At 43.1% G+C, this 16,688-nt stretch overlaps 2 protein-coding genes across 4 annotated transcripts in view; one reads left to right on the top strand and one right to left on the bottom strand.

Annotated features, from left to right (window-relative positions):
• Positions 1-7,946: 7,946 nt before the first annotated feature.
• Positions 7,947-10,625, top strand: Srp14 (signal recognition particle 14). The gene is made up of 5 exons (XM_008842310.3): positions 7,947-8,052; positions 8,187-8,259; positions 8,656-8,768; positions 9,572-9,604; positions 10,254-10,625. Exons 1-5 carry the CDS (start codon positions 8,029-8,031, stop codon positions 10,341-10,343), a joined length of 333 nt encoding a protein of 110 aa, XP_008840532.1. The 5' UTR covers positions 7,947-8,028; the 3' UTR covers positions 10,344-10,625.
• A 1,081-nt stretch (positions 10,626-11,706) lies between these two features.
• Positions 11,707-16,688, bottom strand: part of Eif2ak4 (eukaryotic translation initiation factor 2 alpha kinase 4) — a 115,612-nt gene continuing 110,630 nt past the window's right edge. For 2 of the 3 annotated variants that reach the window (XM_008842309.3, XM_029567910.1), the window contains 5 exons: positions 16,316-16,413; positions 15,514-15,582; positions 14,699-14,743; positions 13,183-13,301; positions 11,710-11,956 (listed from right to left, as the gene is read on the bottom strand). In XM_008842309.3, the coding sequence (XP_008840531.1) occupies positions 11,899-11,956; positions 13,183-13,301; positions 14,699-14,743; positions 15,514-15,582; positions 16,316-16,413 (389 nt within the window). In that variant the 3' untranslated portion in view covers positions 11,710-11,898. Of the gene's footprint in view, positions 11,957-13,182; positions 13,302-14,698; positions 14,744-15,513; positions 15,583-16,315; positions 16,414-16,688 lie in introns of all 3 variants that reach the window. The other variant, XM_029567909.1, reaches the window with a different exon arrangement.

Genomic DNA, 16,688 nt, shown 5'->3' with positions numbered 1-16,688 from the left:
CTTACAGGGTTTATATGGAGTACAATATTGTATAATTGTAAAAATAATTCAACTGTAAACTTAAAAATTACAGCCAATTTAGAAAGAGATGCATCTTAGCTCTGGAAATTGTTATTGAATATGTCAATGCGTTGTAATGAAATGCTTCTTCTAATTATATGGTTATTAACTAAATAATTTAAAAAGTTTATTTTAATTTTTTTATGTGTATGAGTGCTTGGCCTGCATGTATATTAATGTACCTATGCGTGCAATGCTGGCAGAGGCCAAAAGAGGCCTTGGGATCCCTTGGCACCAGAGTTACAGATGGTGTGAGCCATCATGTTGGTGCTGGGAACTGAACCTGGTCCTCTGGAAGAGTAGCCTGTGCTCTTAACTTCTGAGCCATCTTTTCAGTCCTCAGAAAGTTTTTTGCAGACAGGGCCTGGCTATGTGGCCCTGGCTGGCTGGAACTCCCTAGGTAGACCAACCTGGCCTTCAACTCTATCTTCCTGCCCTGCTTCCTGAGTGCTGGGTTTACAGGCATGTGACCTCATGCCCTCCCACTGCTCAGAATCTTGGAAGTGGAAGTGACTTTAGTAATTGGTGTAAGCTTTTATATGATTGTGCTGGATAGCTTTAGTCTCAATTTGACACACCTGGGTTGAGGGAGCCTCAATTGGGGAATTTCCTCTGTTGGACTGGCTGTGGCCATGTCTGAGGGGCATCTTCTTGATGAGTGATGTGGGAGGACCCAGCCCACTGTGGGTGGTGCCACCCCTGGGCAGGTGGGCCTGTGTTGCATAAGAAAGCAGGCTGAGCAGGGGCCAGGGGAGCAAGCCAGTAAGCAGTGTTCCTCCATGGCCTGTGCTCCAGCTCCTGCCTCCAGGTTCCTGCCCTGAGTTCCTGCCTTGGGCTCCCTGATGAACAGTGACCTGGGAGATGTAAGACAAATAAGCCCTTTCCTCCTCAAGTAGGTAATGGTCAGAGTATTTTGTCACACCAATGAAGAACAAACTAGGACAATGATGGTTAAAAAAAAATAAAATGTTGTGTGATCACTGTCAGTACTTTGCATGGATTATCTTCTTGCAATTAAAAAATAACTCTGGGCTAGGTTCTATGAACAGGATAAGGTCCTGGTAAGTAATTTACCCAAGGTCTCACACAAAATGAGGGGCCAGGGCAACCCAAGACCCCCAGTCCAGGCTGTTCACCCTGTGTCTCTAGGGCCTATGATGACAGAGGGGGAATTACAGTTCCACTACATGACCTGGGGACAGTGACTCAGCTCCAGGCCTCATACACTTACTTCTTTGCCCCAAGGGCCAAACGTTATTAACCTTTATTATTTAAATTACCATTTGATTAATATGTTACCATAGTGTGACTGAGGAATTCAAGCACACATAATTTCAAGTTCAAATTTTGTCAGGCAACATCAGAACTTAAACATGACTTACTGATAGGCACTCTCAGTAGCATTGTAACCTAAGCTACCTTCATTCCTTACTGATCATAAACAATGCCATTTTTCTCATAGAGGAATCTGTTCTTGATTATGATCTTATAAATCAGTTAGCTCCATTTTACTCATTGTTTCAAGTTTTTAAAACTAAGCATTTTAAATTTAGCAAGATTATTTTTTCATGGTACTTATTTTTATGATTCCTTTTATTTGCAGCAAACGACACTGATTTTCTATTTACACTAATGATATTGAGTCAACTTAAGGAAAAATACCAGTATTATTAAGATATTGACAAAAATCAGGATGGTGATGGGTGATGTAGGGTATATGGTCTATAAATAGCAATGTGATTTGATACAGTTTATTGAGCATTTATTATGTGCTGGGCTTGTTGTTATTGATGTAGAACACTGTTCCAGTCACATGTGGCTATTGAATCCTTGAAATGTGGCTAGTGTGACTGAAGAATTAAATATTTATCTGTTATGATACTGGGAATTGAACTCAGGGCCTTGTGCATGCTAGCTGAACACTGCCACTGAGTTTCTTCTCTAGCCAGGAATTAAACTTTCAAAATTAAATTTAAATTCATTTAACTTTAATATTTATTTATTTATTATTTTTATTTTATGTGTATGAGTGTTATGACTGCATGTAAGTAAGTGCACCCATGTCGTGCAGTGCCCGAGGAGGACAGAAGAGGCTGTCTGATCCCCTGGAACTGGAGTTATGGAGAGTTGTTAGCTACCATGTGGGTTCTGGGATTCGAACCTGGGTCTTATGCAAGAACAGTGTTCTTAGCCACTGAGCCATCTCTCCAGCCCCAAATTCATTTAACTTTAAATATACATTTACCATATAAGTGCAAGCCTGAGGGTATATATGGCACTTCTTTTCTTAGAGTCTTGCTATGGAGCCGTGGCTGGTCTCAAACCCACAGTGATCCTCTTGCTTCGTCTCCTCAGTGCTGGGGTTACAGATGCATACTACCACTCCTGGCTTACATATGACATTTTATGAAGTCTTTATAAGGTTGATGGAGAAAACATAATTATTTCTTTTTGACCTAAGTAGTTGTTAGTAATTAATAGAGGTGACTGACCCCTCTGACTTCAGAACAGGTGCTCTCTTCATTTCCAGAGCAAAGTCAAGGCTGAAGACACTCTGCCCATAGCTGTACTGTACTGGCCCAAGGATGATGCTGAAACTCAGACTCCTGGGCACTTCTGTGACTGCAGTAGTTTCCTCTGTTGTGAGGTGGCCTACAGCCTTCACCCAGGAGGTCATCTGACCTGACTCTTGAGTGATGAGATGTGAGTGAGTGTATGGGAAGCAGTGAGAGGCATCTACACTGCAGGCCAATTCTGATGGGGCTACAGATGGACCACAGCCTCCAGGCTTAGTGCTTCTCAAAGGCACAGCCATTTCCTTTACCCTTGTGCTTCTAGCACCTACCTACTCCATGACTCTAAAAAATGGCATTCAAGGGTCAAGGAATGATAGGTGCTCAGAGTGCAGTGATCATTATCTAGATCAGCTCCTAGCTCTCACCCACGGTAACTGGTAACTGGTCTCTCTTTCATGACCTTGGTTACCAGTGGGTTCTCCCATTTCCTGGAAATCGGACAACACATCTCAAAGATGTTTACTCTCTGATAATTTCACACTTTCTTTCTAGTGTCAGAACCCTTTGCTCACTTCTTGTTCTCACATAATGACCTTATGTTAGTTGTTCCCCAGAATCTTAAACAATTTTTAATTCTACCTTGTATGGGTCTTGATGAGATGCAATAAAAAAAAATAAACAGGTCAGAGGGTCACCATCTCACACTCTCAGCACTTGGACTGGTGCAAATGACCTACAGTTGGTCAATCTGGCCAACCAGGGCTCTATAGCAGTTAGTTATTCATAGTGGTGGCTGTCGCAGAGTGTCCTGTGTAGGCAGCTCATAGAAAGGGTTTTCACCAGACTTTTCCAGTCTGTGCTAGTCCTTAAGCATATACAGATAACTCACAATTTTTACTTATAACTTCTACCTCTTGCCGCAAGCCACGACTCCGTCCAGCAGAGCCGAGGAAAGACGACACAGACACCAAGGTGAGGTTCAGGCTTCTTCTTCTCACTCTCTCCCCTCTCTCTCTCTTTATTACACACTTCAGCTCTTCATATAGCGTTCCCAACAGCCCTCCCCCCAGCCAGGACCAATCAGGGCACACACGCACACGTAGCGGGCAGGCAGAGTGGCAGCTTATTGGGCCACGTAGCAGGATCATACTCGATGATGTCTCTGATCAAGCAGGCAGCACATGATCGGGCTTATTGTGCTTGCGCAGGTTGGAGTAAACAAGTGAGGGGCACGAGGCTTGGCAGCCAGCCAGGGCGCCATCTTGGCCAGCTCGACCACGCCTGCTTCCCACAACCTCTCTGTTGACTCCAAACTTATATAGTCAGCTGCTTACTTGGTAGTTCCACTTAGACACGTAAAAATGCATCTTAGATATTAAATGACATCAAAACTTGATTTTTCATAGAACTGTTTACTCCCCATGTCTTTCCTATTTAATAAGTGGCAGCCAATCATTCTATTCAGTTACTTAAAGAAAAACTCATGGACCATCCCTGTGTTGGATAGCTTTAATTGTCAACCTGACATACCTGGGTTGAGGGAGCCTTATTTGGGGAATTGCCTCCGTTGGACTGGCCTGTGGCTGTATTTGTGGGGCATTTTCTTGATTGTTAGGTGAAGTGGGAGGGTCCAACCCACTGTGGGTGGTGCCACCCTGGACAGATAATTCTGTATTTTATAAGAAAGCAAGCTGAACGTGGGTCAGGGGAGCAAGCCAATAAGCAGCGTTCCTCCATGGCGTGTTCTTCAGCTCCTGCCTCCAGGTTCCTGCTCTGAGTTCCTACCTTGGGCTCTCTCAGTGATGAACTGTAACATCTCATAAGCCAAATAAACCCTTTCCTCCCCAAGTTGGTTTTGGTCAGAGTGTTTTGTTGCAGTAATTGAAGGCCAACTAAAACAGAAATTGGTACCAAGAGTGGGATATTGCTGTGACAGACCTGACCCAGTTGGTTTTGAGAGGATTGCTCTTTTCCCTTTAGTATTAATTCACATCCAAGGCACTTGAATCCTGTTGGCTCTATTGTCAAAGTATATCCTAATCCTGTTGCAGACATGCTAGCAGCTGGATTTCTGCAATGACTTCTGTGGTAGGCTGATGCCCCCCACCCCCAAGGATGTCTATGCCCTAATCTCTGGAACTTGATAATTTACTTCATACCTTTAAACCACTTTGCAGATATGATCAAATTAAGGATGTTGAGATAGAAAGATTATAGTGGATTATTCAGGCAACTGGCCCAATGGGAACCTGAAGCATTCTCCTAAGAAGGCAGGAACATTATTTACAGTCAGTAGTAGATGTGACAATGAAAACAAGAAATCACTTGTCGTGATTTGAAGAAGAGGCCATAAGCCAAGGAAGAACTGGCCTAGAACTCATTCTGGAGTCCAGGATGGCCTGAAACTTGCTTCTGTCTTCTTTCTTTAATTTACCTAGTCCTGGGGTTACAGGCATTTGCCATCAAGCTGGACCCTGCCATCTTTTTCTATAGTCTCTACACCATAGACAAGGGATTATTTATTTATTTATTTATTATTTATTAGTTTTATTTTATGTGTATGAGTGTATTGCCTGCGTGTAGGTAAGTGCACCCATGTTGTGCAATGCCCACGGAGGACAGAAGAGGCCGTCAGATCCCCTGGAACTGGAGTTATGGACAGTTCCATGGCTGCCATGTGGGTGCTGGGATTTGAACCCAGGTCTTCTGCAAGAACAACCAGTGTTCTTAAGTGCTGAGCCATCTCTCCAGCCCTGATAGGGGATCTTTTAAATATAAATATGATTGTCATAGTTCTGACAAGGAAGTTTTCTTCCTTAATCAAGAACTTTCTTTGGGGGTTTAATTTTTTTAATGGTGAATTCATGCATACTAGACAAATGTTCTACCAGTGAGACACACCCCTGTGGCCTCTTTATATCTGGAACAACATCCACATTTACTATAGTTATAGGCCCTATGATGTGATCTAATCCCTGGCTACTTCTCTGTACTCTTTCACTCCTTCCACATGCTCTCTCTGCCCTTGAGGCAGGATAGAAAGACAGAAAAAACTATGAGGATTTGGAAAGTGAGAGAAGCCCCTCACCCTCGGATCTAGTTTGTATTTCTTGCTGGCTGAAAGTCAAGAAACGTCAACACAACTGGTAACACCAAAATTTCCTGCAGAGACAGTGCCCGACTTCCTAAAGACATGTCAAACAAAGACACTAAAACAACAAACTGCTGATTTAGGGTCAGATTGTTGACAGCCTTGCGTTTAGCTATTACCAGTCCTCTCTTATCCCTAAATGTAAACAGTGGACCTCATAAAACCACCTTACAATTTCATGTACAAAAAAAGTCCTTTTAAGTAAACCACCCACCCCTGTGTTTTAGACAGGGTCTCATTTCACAGGCTTGGCTGATCTGGAACTCACTATGTAGACCAGGCTGGCTTCGAATTCATACAGATCTGCCTGCCTCTGCCTCCTGAGTGCTGGAATTTAAGGTGTGTGCCACCAGAGACCAGCTCATGTTTTAAAGTTACTTGTAAAATTTGCTAATCTTTAAACTGTGTTATGAATTATATCCTTTGAATAATGTAACTTCAAAAATTGCAAAATCATCTCTTTGACTCTCTCAATCCATGCCCATGTCTCAGTGTGCATGTGTGTGAGGATGTACAGCCTTTTTTTTAAAAAAAATTATTTTATGTGTTTGAGTATATTGCTGGCATGTATGTAAGTGCACCCGTGTTATGCAATGCCCTTGGAGGTCAGAAGAGGGTGTTGGATCCCCTGGAACTGGAGTTATGAACAGTTGTTAGCCACCATGTGGGTGCTGGGATTTGAACCCAGGTCCTCTGAAAGAGCAGCCAGTGCTCTTAATCACTGAGCCATCTCTCCAGCCCCATACTGCCCTTTTCTTAAGCACCCCTTTCTCTAACTCCTGGGGCTTAAATCTAAAGTCTGTATTCTCTTAGCTCTACTTAAATAAATTCTGGTAACTTTACTTCACATTCTGACTCTGAACTGAAATTATGTTCTGTAATATAATCAAAGATCTAACTTTATCTGAATAGAGATTCCTAAGTGGGGAACTCCTCAGATTTGTGGTACTATTGCTGAGCTGCATCTCTCTGACATCGCTGTAACCCCCCTTCCCACTAGCACCACTTGGGTTTGCTGACTTGGGGCAACTGGTTTCCTCTTTGAGGTCCTTGTTCTAGACATTCCCTTGTTCTGAAACACTGTGTCCCCAGAATTTTGGATGTCTGGTCCCTTTATCTTTCAGTCCAAAGTCATTCTTTTCAGGGGAAACTCCCCAGATCACAGTGTAAAGTGACCCCGTCACTGCCATTGTATCACCCCGCTTAGCTGTCTTCACAGCATTCATTATCTGAAGCTGTACTACTCAACTTGTTTTGGTTGTTATTTCCTTCCTACCTTTCATCTCAAGTTCTATGGAACCAGGAACTTGCATGTCTTGTGTATTGCTGTATCTCCAACCCCTAAAATTGTCTTGCACAGGCTAAAATGCACTCAGCAAAAACATTTTGCAAGACTGAATGCATGACCTTACAGAAGAATCCAAGTTGGCTACTAGCAGAGCAGGGCCTAGAGCCCAAATCTCCTGACTAAACCCAGAGGCAGAAGACTGGATTCTAGTCAAGGGTGCTAGAGCTGTGGGTTGGCTTTTAGGAGGCCACCCAGCCTGTCTAGAAGGTGTCCAATTTTATTAAATGACTTGGGATGGGCATGTGGTTCACTGGTAAAGCATTTGCCTAGCATATACAATGCCTGGAGTTCACTCTCTAGTATTGCATAACAAACCAAATTTATTATATGGCAACGACAATAAGTTAAAAAAAAAAACTTGACTGGATGAGTCTTAACATATATGACAGAATGCATGAAATCTGGTGGTGGTGGGGCTATGAGGGCTGTGGATGGAGGAGGGGGTCTAAATTTGATTAAGAGCTAGTATATGAAATACACAAAAACTCAATAAAATACACATTAAAAACAATGACTGTGCTTATCACTTTCTATGTACCAGACAATGTTCTATATTTGACTATAAATCCACCTGTTCTTCAGAACCATATTGTGAAGGAGATACTGTAAACCTCACTTTAAAGATGAGGAAACTTAGGCAATGGAATGTTAGGTAACCTGCTCAAAATAGAGCTGACTATACGTTTCTATCAAACCTCTCTTTTGTTCTCATTCCCTCACACGACTGGGGCGAACCCGTCAGGAGCGAAACTCCAAGACAGTCCAAGACTATTCCTCATCCTGGACTGATGGGGGCGTCTGAAAGCGCAAGCGCAAGGCGGGTGAAACGGACGCAGGGATTGGTGGAAGAGACTTGCTACTTAACGGCGGAAGTCCCATCCAGTGTGGGCGGGACTTCCGGCTGTAACCGCTGGCAGGGTTTGTACACGAAGTTGGGATCTGCTGAGGTTGGGATGGTGTTGCTGGAGAGCGAGCAGGTACAGGAGGATGTGGCGGGCGGGGCGCAGTTGGGGGTGATGCGGGGACCCGTGTACTCCTTTGTGGGAGGGGCAGGGCCTTGACGCGGCGCGGCGAGGACTTGAGCGACCTAACGGGGCCTGTTGTGTTCCAGTTCCTGACGGAGCTGACCAGGCTCTTCCAGAAGTGCCGGTCTTCGGGCAGCGTGTTTATCACCTTGAAGAAATGTAAGCAGCCGTCGGGGCAGGGCGGGAGGCAAGTGGGGTGTGGGGAGGGCAGCCTGGGAGCTGCCGGTGTCCGGGGGGCCTCGAGAGCGGGTCTGCGGCTGTTCCGCCTTTCTCCTCCTAGCCCCGGCACATCCAGGCTTCAGGGCCCCGGAAATGCGAGGAAGTGTGGTCGCTGTGGTCCCAGCACCCAGTCACTGGTCACAGTGGGCCCTAGGCGAGCCAGAACCCAGCTTTCTGTCAGGCACCCAAATCTCAGCCCCAAGTGGTGATGGGTGATTAGTTTAACGGAATCCAGAGTAGGGACGGTAGAATAGGACACCCGTATCCCTTCTCTCTTTTCTTTCGAACTATCAGCAAGTATGTGGCCGTGTTTACCAGGCTGTATTTTTCTCGCAGATGATGGTCGCACCAAACCCACTCCACGGAAGGGTTCCGTGGAGGGCGTGGAGCCCGCAGAAAACAAGTGTCTGTTGAGGGCCACCGATGGGAAAAAGAAGATCAGCACCGTGGTAAGCTGGGGGTCTTTTCTTTTCTTTTTTGAGACAGGCTGGCCTTGAACTCATAATCTTCCAGGTAGCTGAGATTACAGGTGCAACCCACTCCACTTGGCTAGTGAGCTGAATTTTTCTTTTTTGGGGTAGGATCTTTGAACTTATGATCCTCCTGCTTCAACCTGTGTTGAAATTACAGGTGTGTATTGTTATGTCCAGCAAAATTGATTTTGTGTGTGCCTCTGTCTCTGTCTCTCTCACTCTTGTCTGTGCCTCTAGCTGATAATTAAGGACAGGATCTTCCTCATGCTAGGCAATCACTTGGCCATTGACTGCACTTCCAGCCCCAGGACCTATATTGTTTCTTAAAATGACATGTTGGATTTTAAAAAGATTTGAAGTTGAGGATTTTTTTTTTTTTTTTTTTTAAGGCAGGGTCTGTACCTTTGACTGGTCTCCAATTTGATCCTTCCTCCTTTGCCTCATGAATGCTGGGATTATAGGAATTACAGGAATGGACACCACTCCTGGCTTGTATAAGAAGGGATTTTAACAAAGGTGAAAAACTGGTTTGATAGGAGCCCACTTTTGCCTTCCCATCTTTGTTCAGTGCTCATGTGAGAAGGTGCAGAGCTACTTTGTTCTTCAGAGCAAGGTAGAATGGAAAATTAGCCCTTACTGCGTTCTGGCCCTTGAAGTTGGGAATCAGTATTTTAAAGATTTAGATAGTGTCTTCATGAAGCATTCTAGGATACTGTCTGGGTGGGAGAAATAATATCTATATGCATAAAAAGCAGTGACCTCTTTTTTTCCTTTTCTAGGTGAGCTCCAAAGAAGTGAATAAGTTTCAGATGGTGAGTCGTAAGGGTTCCTCACAGCTTCCACCTCATGGCAAGAGTTTGCATTACTAATGAACACTGGATTGGGATTGGGACTTGGCTTCATTGCTCTCCTGTGATTTTTTTTTTTTCCTTATTTTTTTGGTCTTTTTGGGACAAGGTTTCACTGTAGCCTCAGCCAGCCTGGAACTCACTATGTAGACCAGACTGCCCTTGAACTCACGGAGATCCGCCTCCCTCTCCCTCTCCCTCCCCAGTGCTGGAACTGAAGGTGTGTGCCACCACACCCAACTTTCTCCTGTGATGTTTTATAGTTTTCAAGTAAAAACCACTAGGCCGAATTTCAACAATGGTATTTCTTTTAACTTTTTAAGGTTACATTTTGCTTAGACTTCAGATACGTTCTGTCTATAATATCAAATAAGTGGTCTGAAGTTTTCCCCTTTTTGTTTTAAAAAAGTGAAAAGCCTGCAACTCCCCGTAGAGGAGTGTTGCAGAAGCTAGTATACTGTTAAAGTGCCTTTAATGGTGTAGCAGTTCCTGGTGCACATGTCCCATGATGCTTCAGTAGGCTTTTCTCATTTGGCTCCCCTAAGTCTACTGTGCAAACAGTAGCTACTTCAGTTTGTACCATTTCCTGCTGAGGGCATGTTCTGTCTTTCAGGCGTATTCAAACCTGCTGAGAGCTAACATGGATGGGCTGAAGAAGAGGGACAAGAAAAACAAGAGTAAGAAGACCAAACCAGCACAGTGAAGGGCACTGGCTTCACCTAACCACAGAACTGCTATTGGCTATTGTTTTTGTGATTTTGGTCATAAGTTAGACTTTTGGTCCCCCACCATAAGTAACTGCTTACATGTAAGGTCATTTTGGAGAGGGGCTGGGATGTTCATAGGGCAGTTGTGGTAAGAAGCCAGTTTATTTTACATATTTGTTGCATGGCCGAATGTTCCTGGATTACAGCTTTAAAGAGCCTCTGTAGTCATCTCTGAAGAGCTGTGTATCATTAAACCTATCAGCATTTGCTGTCCCTTATTCCTTCTATCCCAAATTAATAGTTCTGGCAATAACTACTGATTCTAGAATGATATGATTACTTAATGGTTTTTGCCTTCTAGGCTATTGGAATTGAAACCTGACAATTTTATAAAAAGATATGTTATAAGCATTCTTACCTGGTTGTAAAGCTGAAAAATTACATTTATTTTTGAGTGTTTGTACCACTGTTCATGGGTGGAAGTCACAGGACAATTTGATGAGTCCTCTCCTCTTTCCATGTGTGTCCCAGGGATTGAACTAAGATCATTGGGCTTGGCAGCAAGTACTCTTATACCTACAAGTGATCTCATAGGCCCTGGTTGTGTAATTGTACCACTATGATTCAGTCTGAATGAGTTTTTGTAGGCAAACGAGAGTTTGTTTAATCACATTAGGATAAATATTACATGATTCAAAAAAATTCAGCCTGGTGTGGCACAAGCCTGTAATCCCAGTTAGGAGGCTAAACAGGAAGGAGGATTCTTGAGTTTGAGGCCAGCCTAGGCTCCATAGTAAAACATTGTCTCAAAACCTATCCGCTTTTCTACCCCAAAACAGCCAAAAAGACAAAACAGATTCCAAGGGGGATGATTTTTGTCTCTATGGCTATTTATCTACTAGGAAACAAAATGTTAGGACATTTTCATGTGCTTAGTGTTTAGGATCAAGAGAAAAACAAGGCTATTTCTATCTCCAGTTCCATATAACCTTTATCTTTTCTCCCTCCTTCCTTCCTTCCATTTATTGAGACAGGTTCTCCCTGTAGCCCCAGCTGGCCTGGAATTCACTATGTAGACCAGGCTGGGCTTGATTTTACAGAGATACACTTGCTCTGCCTCCTGAGTGCTGGAACTAAAGGCATCTGCTACCATGCTTGACTCCATAAAACTTTTTTTTTTTTTTTGAGACAGGGTCTCCCTGTAGCTCCAATTGGCCTGGAACTCGCTATGTTGACTAGGCTGGCCTTGAACTCACAGAGATCCACCTGCCTCTGCCTCCCAAGTGCTGGGATTAAAGGTGTGCACCACCACGTCTGGCCCATAAAACCTTTAGTATTGATAGAATTGTAACTAGAAAGCAAATATTAGAAAGCATTTATTATATCCAAAAAGATAAATTTATAATACATTAAACATGAAAACCTGACAAAGCTCAACTTTGTAGGACAGCTTCTTAGAATTTCAAGCTAATTTAAAATGACATTGAATGCACAACATTCTACTTCAGTATAAGCCCGTCCATTTGGACAATGTTATGACAGTTCATGAGGTTAAAATAGGATTCTGTAGTAGTCATCTCTGTAGCTGTACAGGAATAGCACCGACACCCTGCAGAAGAAAGGAGAAGACAGGTATGATGACAGACTTAGTTTGGTGGGTGAAGAACAGGGCTAATACTTCTAGGACACTTTTTAAAAAAAAATTTATGTGTATGAGTGTATTGCTTGCATGTATGTGAGTGCACCTGTGTTGTGCAATGCCACGGAGGTCAGAAGAGGGCTTCGGATTGCCCTGGAACTGGAGTCAAGGACGGTTCATAGCTGCCATATGGGTGCTGGGAATTGAACCTGGGTCCTCTGCAAGAGCAGTCAGTGCTCTTAACCAGTGAGCCATCTCTCGAGCCCCAGGATACTTAAGAGCTTGTTTAATTAAAAATATGGTAGAAGACTAATCACTAGAATGTGTATAAGCTTTACTGAAGCTATGACTGGCATGAATCTGCAGTTACAGGTTCTATGTAGGAGCTTACTGTTGAGCCTCTCACCAGCATCCTTGTCCTTTAAGTGCAATGATAACATGAAGGATTGGCATTTTGACCCAAAGACCTAAAGCAAAGTAGTTATAGTTCTGTTTTTCTTATTTTTTGTTTGAGACAGCCTTGTTTAACCCAGACTCCTTGAACTCCTGATTCTTCTGTCTCTACCACCTTTGTGCTATGATTACAGCTATATGTACCACCATGTCTGGCTCATTTCTTTCATTTAAACATACTTTTTAGAGGTTCAGGAGATGGGCCAAGTAAAGTGCCTGCCACATAAGCACAAGGACTTGAGTTTGAGTTCAGATCCCTAGAACCCATGTAAAAACCTCAGCATGGTGGTGCATACCTGTAACCTCAGTCATGGATGAAGTAGAGACAGGCAGGTCCCTGAAGCTCACTGATGCTAGTCAGCCTAGCTGACTGATGAGCTTCAGGTTCAGGGAAAGACCCTATCTCAAAAAGGAAAGAGTGGCGTATGATTGAAGATGCCAAACATTGACCTGGACCTCCACATGCATGCACATACCATACTGCCCCCTGCCCCCAATATAAAAAAATTCAACATACATTTAGAAGTTTCCTGGTTGAACAGTGTTCTAACTGGGATAGCTATGCTCAGGCCTACAATGCTGTATTACAAGATTCTCAGTGATTGAGAGCCTGAGTAAGAGTTACTGGTTGCCAACCACAGTTCTAACAACTTGTTAGCTGTCAGACTTAAAGACAAGACGCTCCTGAAACCCCTCCTGGATTTTAACCAGGTGAAATCTGCCAGACCTAAGGGATAACTTACTTTTTTTCAACTTTGATCTTATAAATTTCGTCACAGACTAATTTGAGGTATCTCTGTTTTGGCAGGCGTGACAGCAGCTGCTTTACAGTTGTGTTAAATGCCTGTTCATCAGCATCCCACTAGGAAAGATCAGACAAGATGTATCAGAACCAAACAGTAGGGTGTATCAAACCTGGCCTCTTCCTGGGTCACTGATGAAATGCCAGTGTCATTCTCCCATTCAGTATATCAAGAGTCGGTTATAGAGACAACTGGTGGGGAGACTGCTCTGGCTCTTCCTTGAAAGATCACTTTCTTTAAAAATACAGGTATTTAGCACCCAGGAGTGCTAATGCCTAACACCTGCGTGCTAATGTGACTTGGGATCTGTTTTTGTTGTTGTTTACTTAGTGTAAAATGGAGATACTTTGTTTAATGTCTATCTACTTTGAGGACCATAAATCAGCAAACTGCTAACAGTGGTGTATGCTTATTTGTAAGATAACAGGATCTTACTATATAGCATTATCTGACATTTCTTAGTGCTGAAGTTACACGTGTTGGTCACGATGCACAATCAGTTTATTTTTAATCTGTTTAAATATTAGCTGGATAAGAAAGTATTCTTTGATTAAAAAAAGTTTAAAAAATCACCTATAACCTGTAATCTCAGCACTTGGGAGGCTGAGGATCACTACAGTTTGAGCTGGCTACATGGTGAGATCCTGTCTCACAAAAAATGTAAAGTAAAAAACAATCACTAGCAAGAGAAACTTTATATTTAAACATTTTTTTTAAATATATATTTTAAGTCTTTTGAGACAGGGTCTCCCTGTAGCCCCAGCTGGCCTGGAACTCACTATGTAGACCAGGCTGGCCTTGAACTCACAGAGACCCACCTGCCTCTGCCCCCCTGAGTGTTGGGACTAAAGGTATGCACCACCTCGGCTGGCCTAGAAACTTCAGATTTTTAAAAATTGAAAAAATGTATACAAGTAAACATCTGGGGGCTGGAGAGACAGCTCAGTAGGACAGAGTTCTGGTTGCTCTTGCATAGGATCTGGGCTTTGTTCCCAGCACCCACAAGTCATCTAATAATTGTAACTCCAGGGGATCTGACACCCTTTGGCTTCTGCACTTACATGCAGGCAAAACACTCATACACATAAAAAGTATAATGCGAAAAACAATCTAAAATTTAGTTTTTTGTTTTTGTTTTTTTTTAAACAATAGACTCTTCTATGTAGCTGTACTGTACAAACACACTTTCCTAGCTGGGATGGAGGTTTACTTGAGAGACACATGGTATTGTGGTTAAGAACCTAGATTATGCTTGCCTGCTAGGGTTAAGTCCTGGCTCCAATACATGGTAACCTTGATTCAGGAATACATGTAACATGTAAATAGAAGGACCAGTGTTCCTAGTTCAATTTCTGGTGCTGCTGGATAAACACTATCACTAAAAAAAAAATAGCTTTTTTCAAATTTGACAAATTAACAGTAAAGACCATAGTGGGGAACAGTTCATATCTCTTACCTCTAATGATAGAAATTGTAAGATTGTTTCTTTGGGTAGATCCACCTGTTGATACACAGAAATGTACATCATTTACTAAGCACTCTAAGCAGTACATATTGACTTGTACTGTACTGGATGGACAATATGAATAGCGCTGCTATGAAAGAGATTTTTCTTCTTTCCCATTTTTATCTGTGTGTACGTGTGCATGCATGTGTGTGGAGGCCTTAGGTCAATGTTGGGCATCATTCTTGATTGGTCTTCCACTATATTCACTGAGGCAGTCTTTCAGTCACCCAGAGTTTGCTGATGTGGCTAATCTAGCCAGCTTGCTTTGGGGAGCCCCTGTCTGCCTTCAGAGGCTGGAATTATAGGCAGACCACTATGCCTACCTGACATGAGTGTTCTGGGGATCTGAACTCTGGTCTTCACACTTGCAAAACAGGTGCTTTAACTGCTGAGCCATCTCCCCAGTCCCTATAGCAGGCTTCGTGTACTGTGTGGTCATAAGATCGCAGCACTGATGAGCTAATTAGTACTGGAGACTGGACTTCTAGATTCTTAGACCTTACACCCAAACCTCTGATGCTGCTATGTATATGCTTAGGCCTAAACATGAGTTTGGCTTTCATTCCCCTCCATCTTTGAGAGGAAAGAGGAAAAACAACCATTTTCTATTTTTCACCCCAGCTTTTCACAGCTTTCGACTGTATGTATGTAGAGTTCACAGCAAGAACAGCCAGGTCACTGTGAGCAGCAAAAAGCCCTGAACTCTGAGCCACACTTGACAATGCAGAGAGATGCTATCTTCAAATTGTTAAAGAGTGACTTACAGCCAAAATTTCAATTTCACTGCTTTTCTGATGTAAATTGGCAAGGGTAGTCTGAAGTCGGGTTTGCACCTAATAAGAAAATTGAATTCAGAACATGTTAAACCAAGTCATTTTCCTATTCCAGAAAACAGCCTGGTGACAAGCTAAGGCATAGAAAGGATTCCAAACACTAAAGATTTGCTCTTGATCTACCTTGTAGGGAATGAGAGGGGAGGGGACAGGGGATTGAGTGACTGATTAGCCTCACAAGTAGCTGGGATTACAGTGCTCACCACCATACCTGGTTTAAAAATGCTCTTAATACCCACTTTTCTGTATGTCCATAGCATACTCTAACATACACATTTAGCTTGCCATTCTAGCATTCATTTGTTCTCTTAACTAATGCATAAGCTTATAAGGTTATACATTATTTGAGGCCTGGATCCATGCCAATGTATTTCATATTTTGCTCTGCCCTTAGCACAGGTGTACAGCAGACACCAAAACCATGTACAGAAGGAGAACCTTGCTCTAAGTCTTGTGATTGGCCTCTGGCCCTTGTTATTTAGAACAAAGGCAATTTCAACTGTCACAGGAGGCAGATTAGATGGGATCATCTGTTGATGGCCACTTCTCATGGGTACTGGTATCTCTGGAAGACAGATGGGGCTGAATTGTGGCACCAGGGAGATGTTCTATTGATGAGATCTTCAGAAGCCACCAGGTTAGCAAAGGGGGAAGAAATTTGCATTTTCCTTTGCTGCTGCTTGCTTCTCTGTAGCTCTCTTTAGAAAGCCAAGGAAACCCTGACACCTCATACCTGAGTCTCATACCGTCTCCTTGTGCTGGCCGACAGCTTTTCTGGGGCTATTACACTCACAATGGGAACTACTGTTGCTCCGTGAATTTCAAACAAACCTGAGATAGAGAGTTTCAGAATTTATAGCTTGATCTGGGCCCAGTTTCTAGAACACACCATAAAGATACAGCAGCTTATTAATACACATCCTGTTGTGATTCTAAGGGACAGGCCAAGTCTGGGCCTTCTTCCTTGAGACAGGTCTTGTTATATATATTTGTAGCCCAGGATGGCCTCAGACTCCCTATCCTGCCTTAGCGTCCTGAGTGTTAGGATCACAGGTATGTGTCACCATGCTTGACTTGTGATATTTCTCTTCAGTCCCTTTGATGGG

This window comes from Nannospalax galili, unplaced genomic scaffold, assembly GCF_000622305.1.
Source record: "Nannospalax galili isolate Female #2095 unplaced genomic scaffold, S.galili_v1.0 scaffold1400, whole genome shotgun sequence".
NCBI classification, from domain to species: Eukaryota; Metazoa; Chordata; class Mammalia; order Rodentia; family Spalacidae; genus Nannospalax; species Nannospalax galili.
Note: the sequence above shows the minus strand (reverse complement) of the source record. Positions and strands in the feature narration are given on the sequence as shown.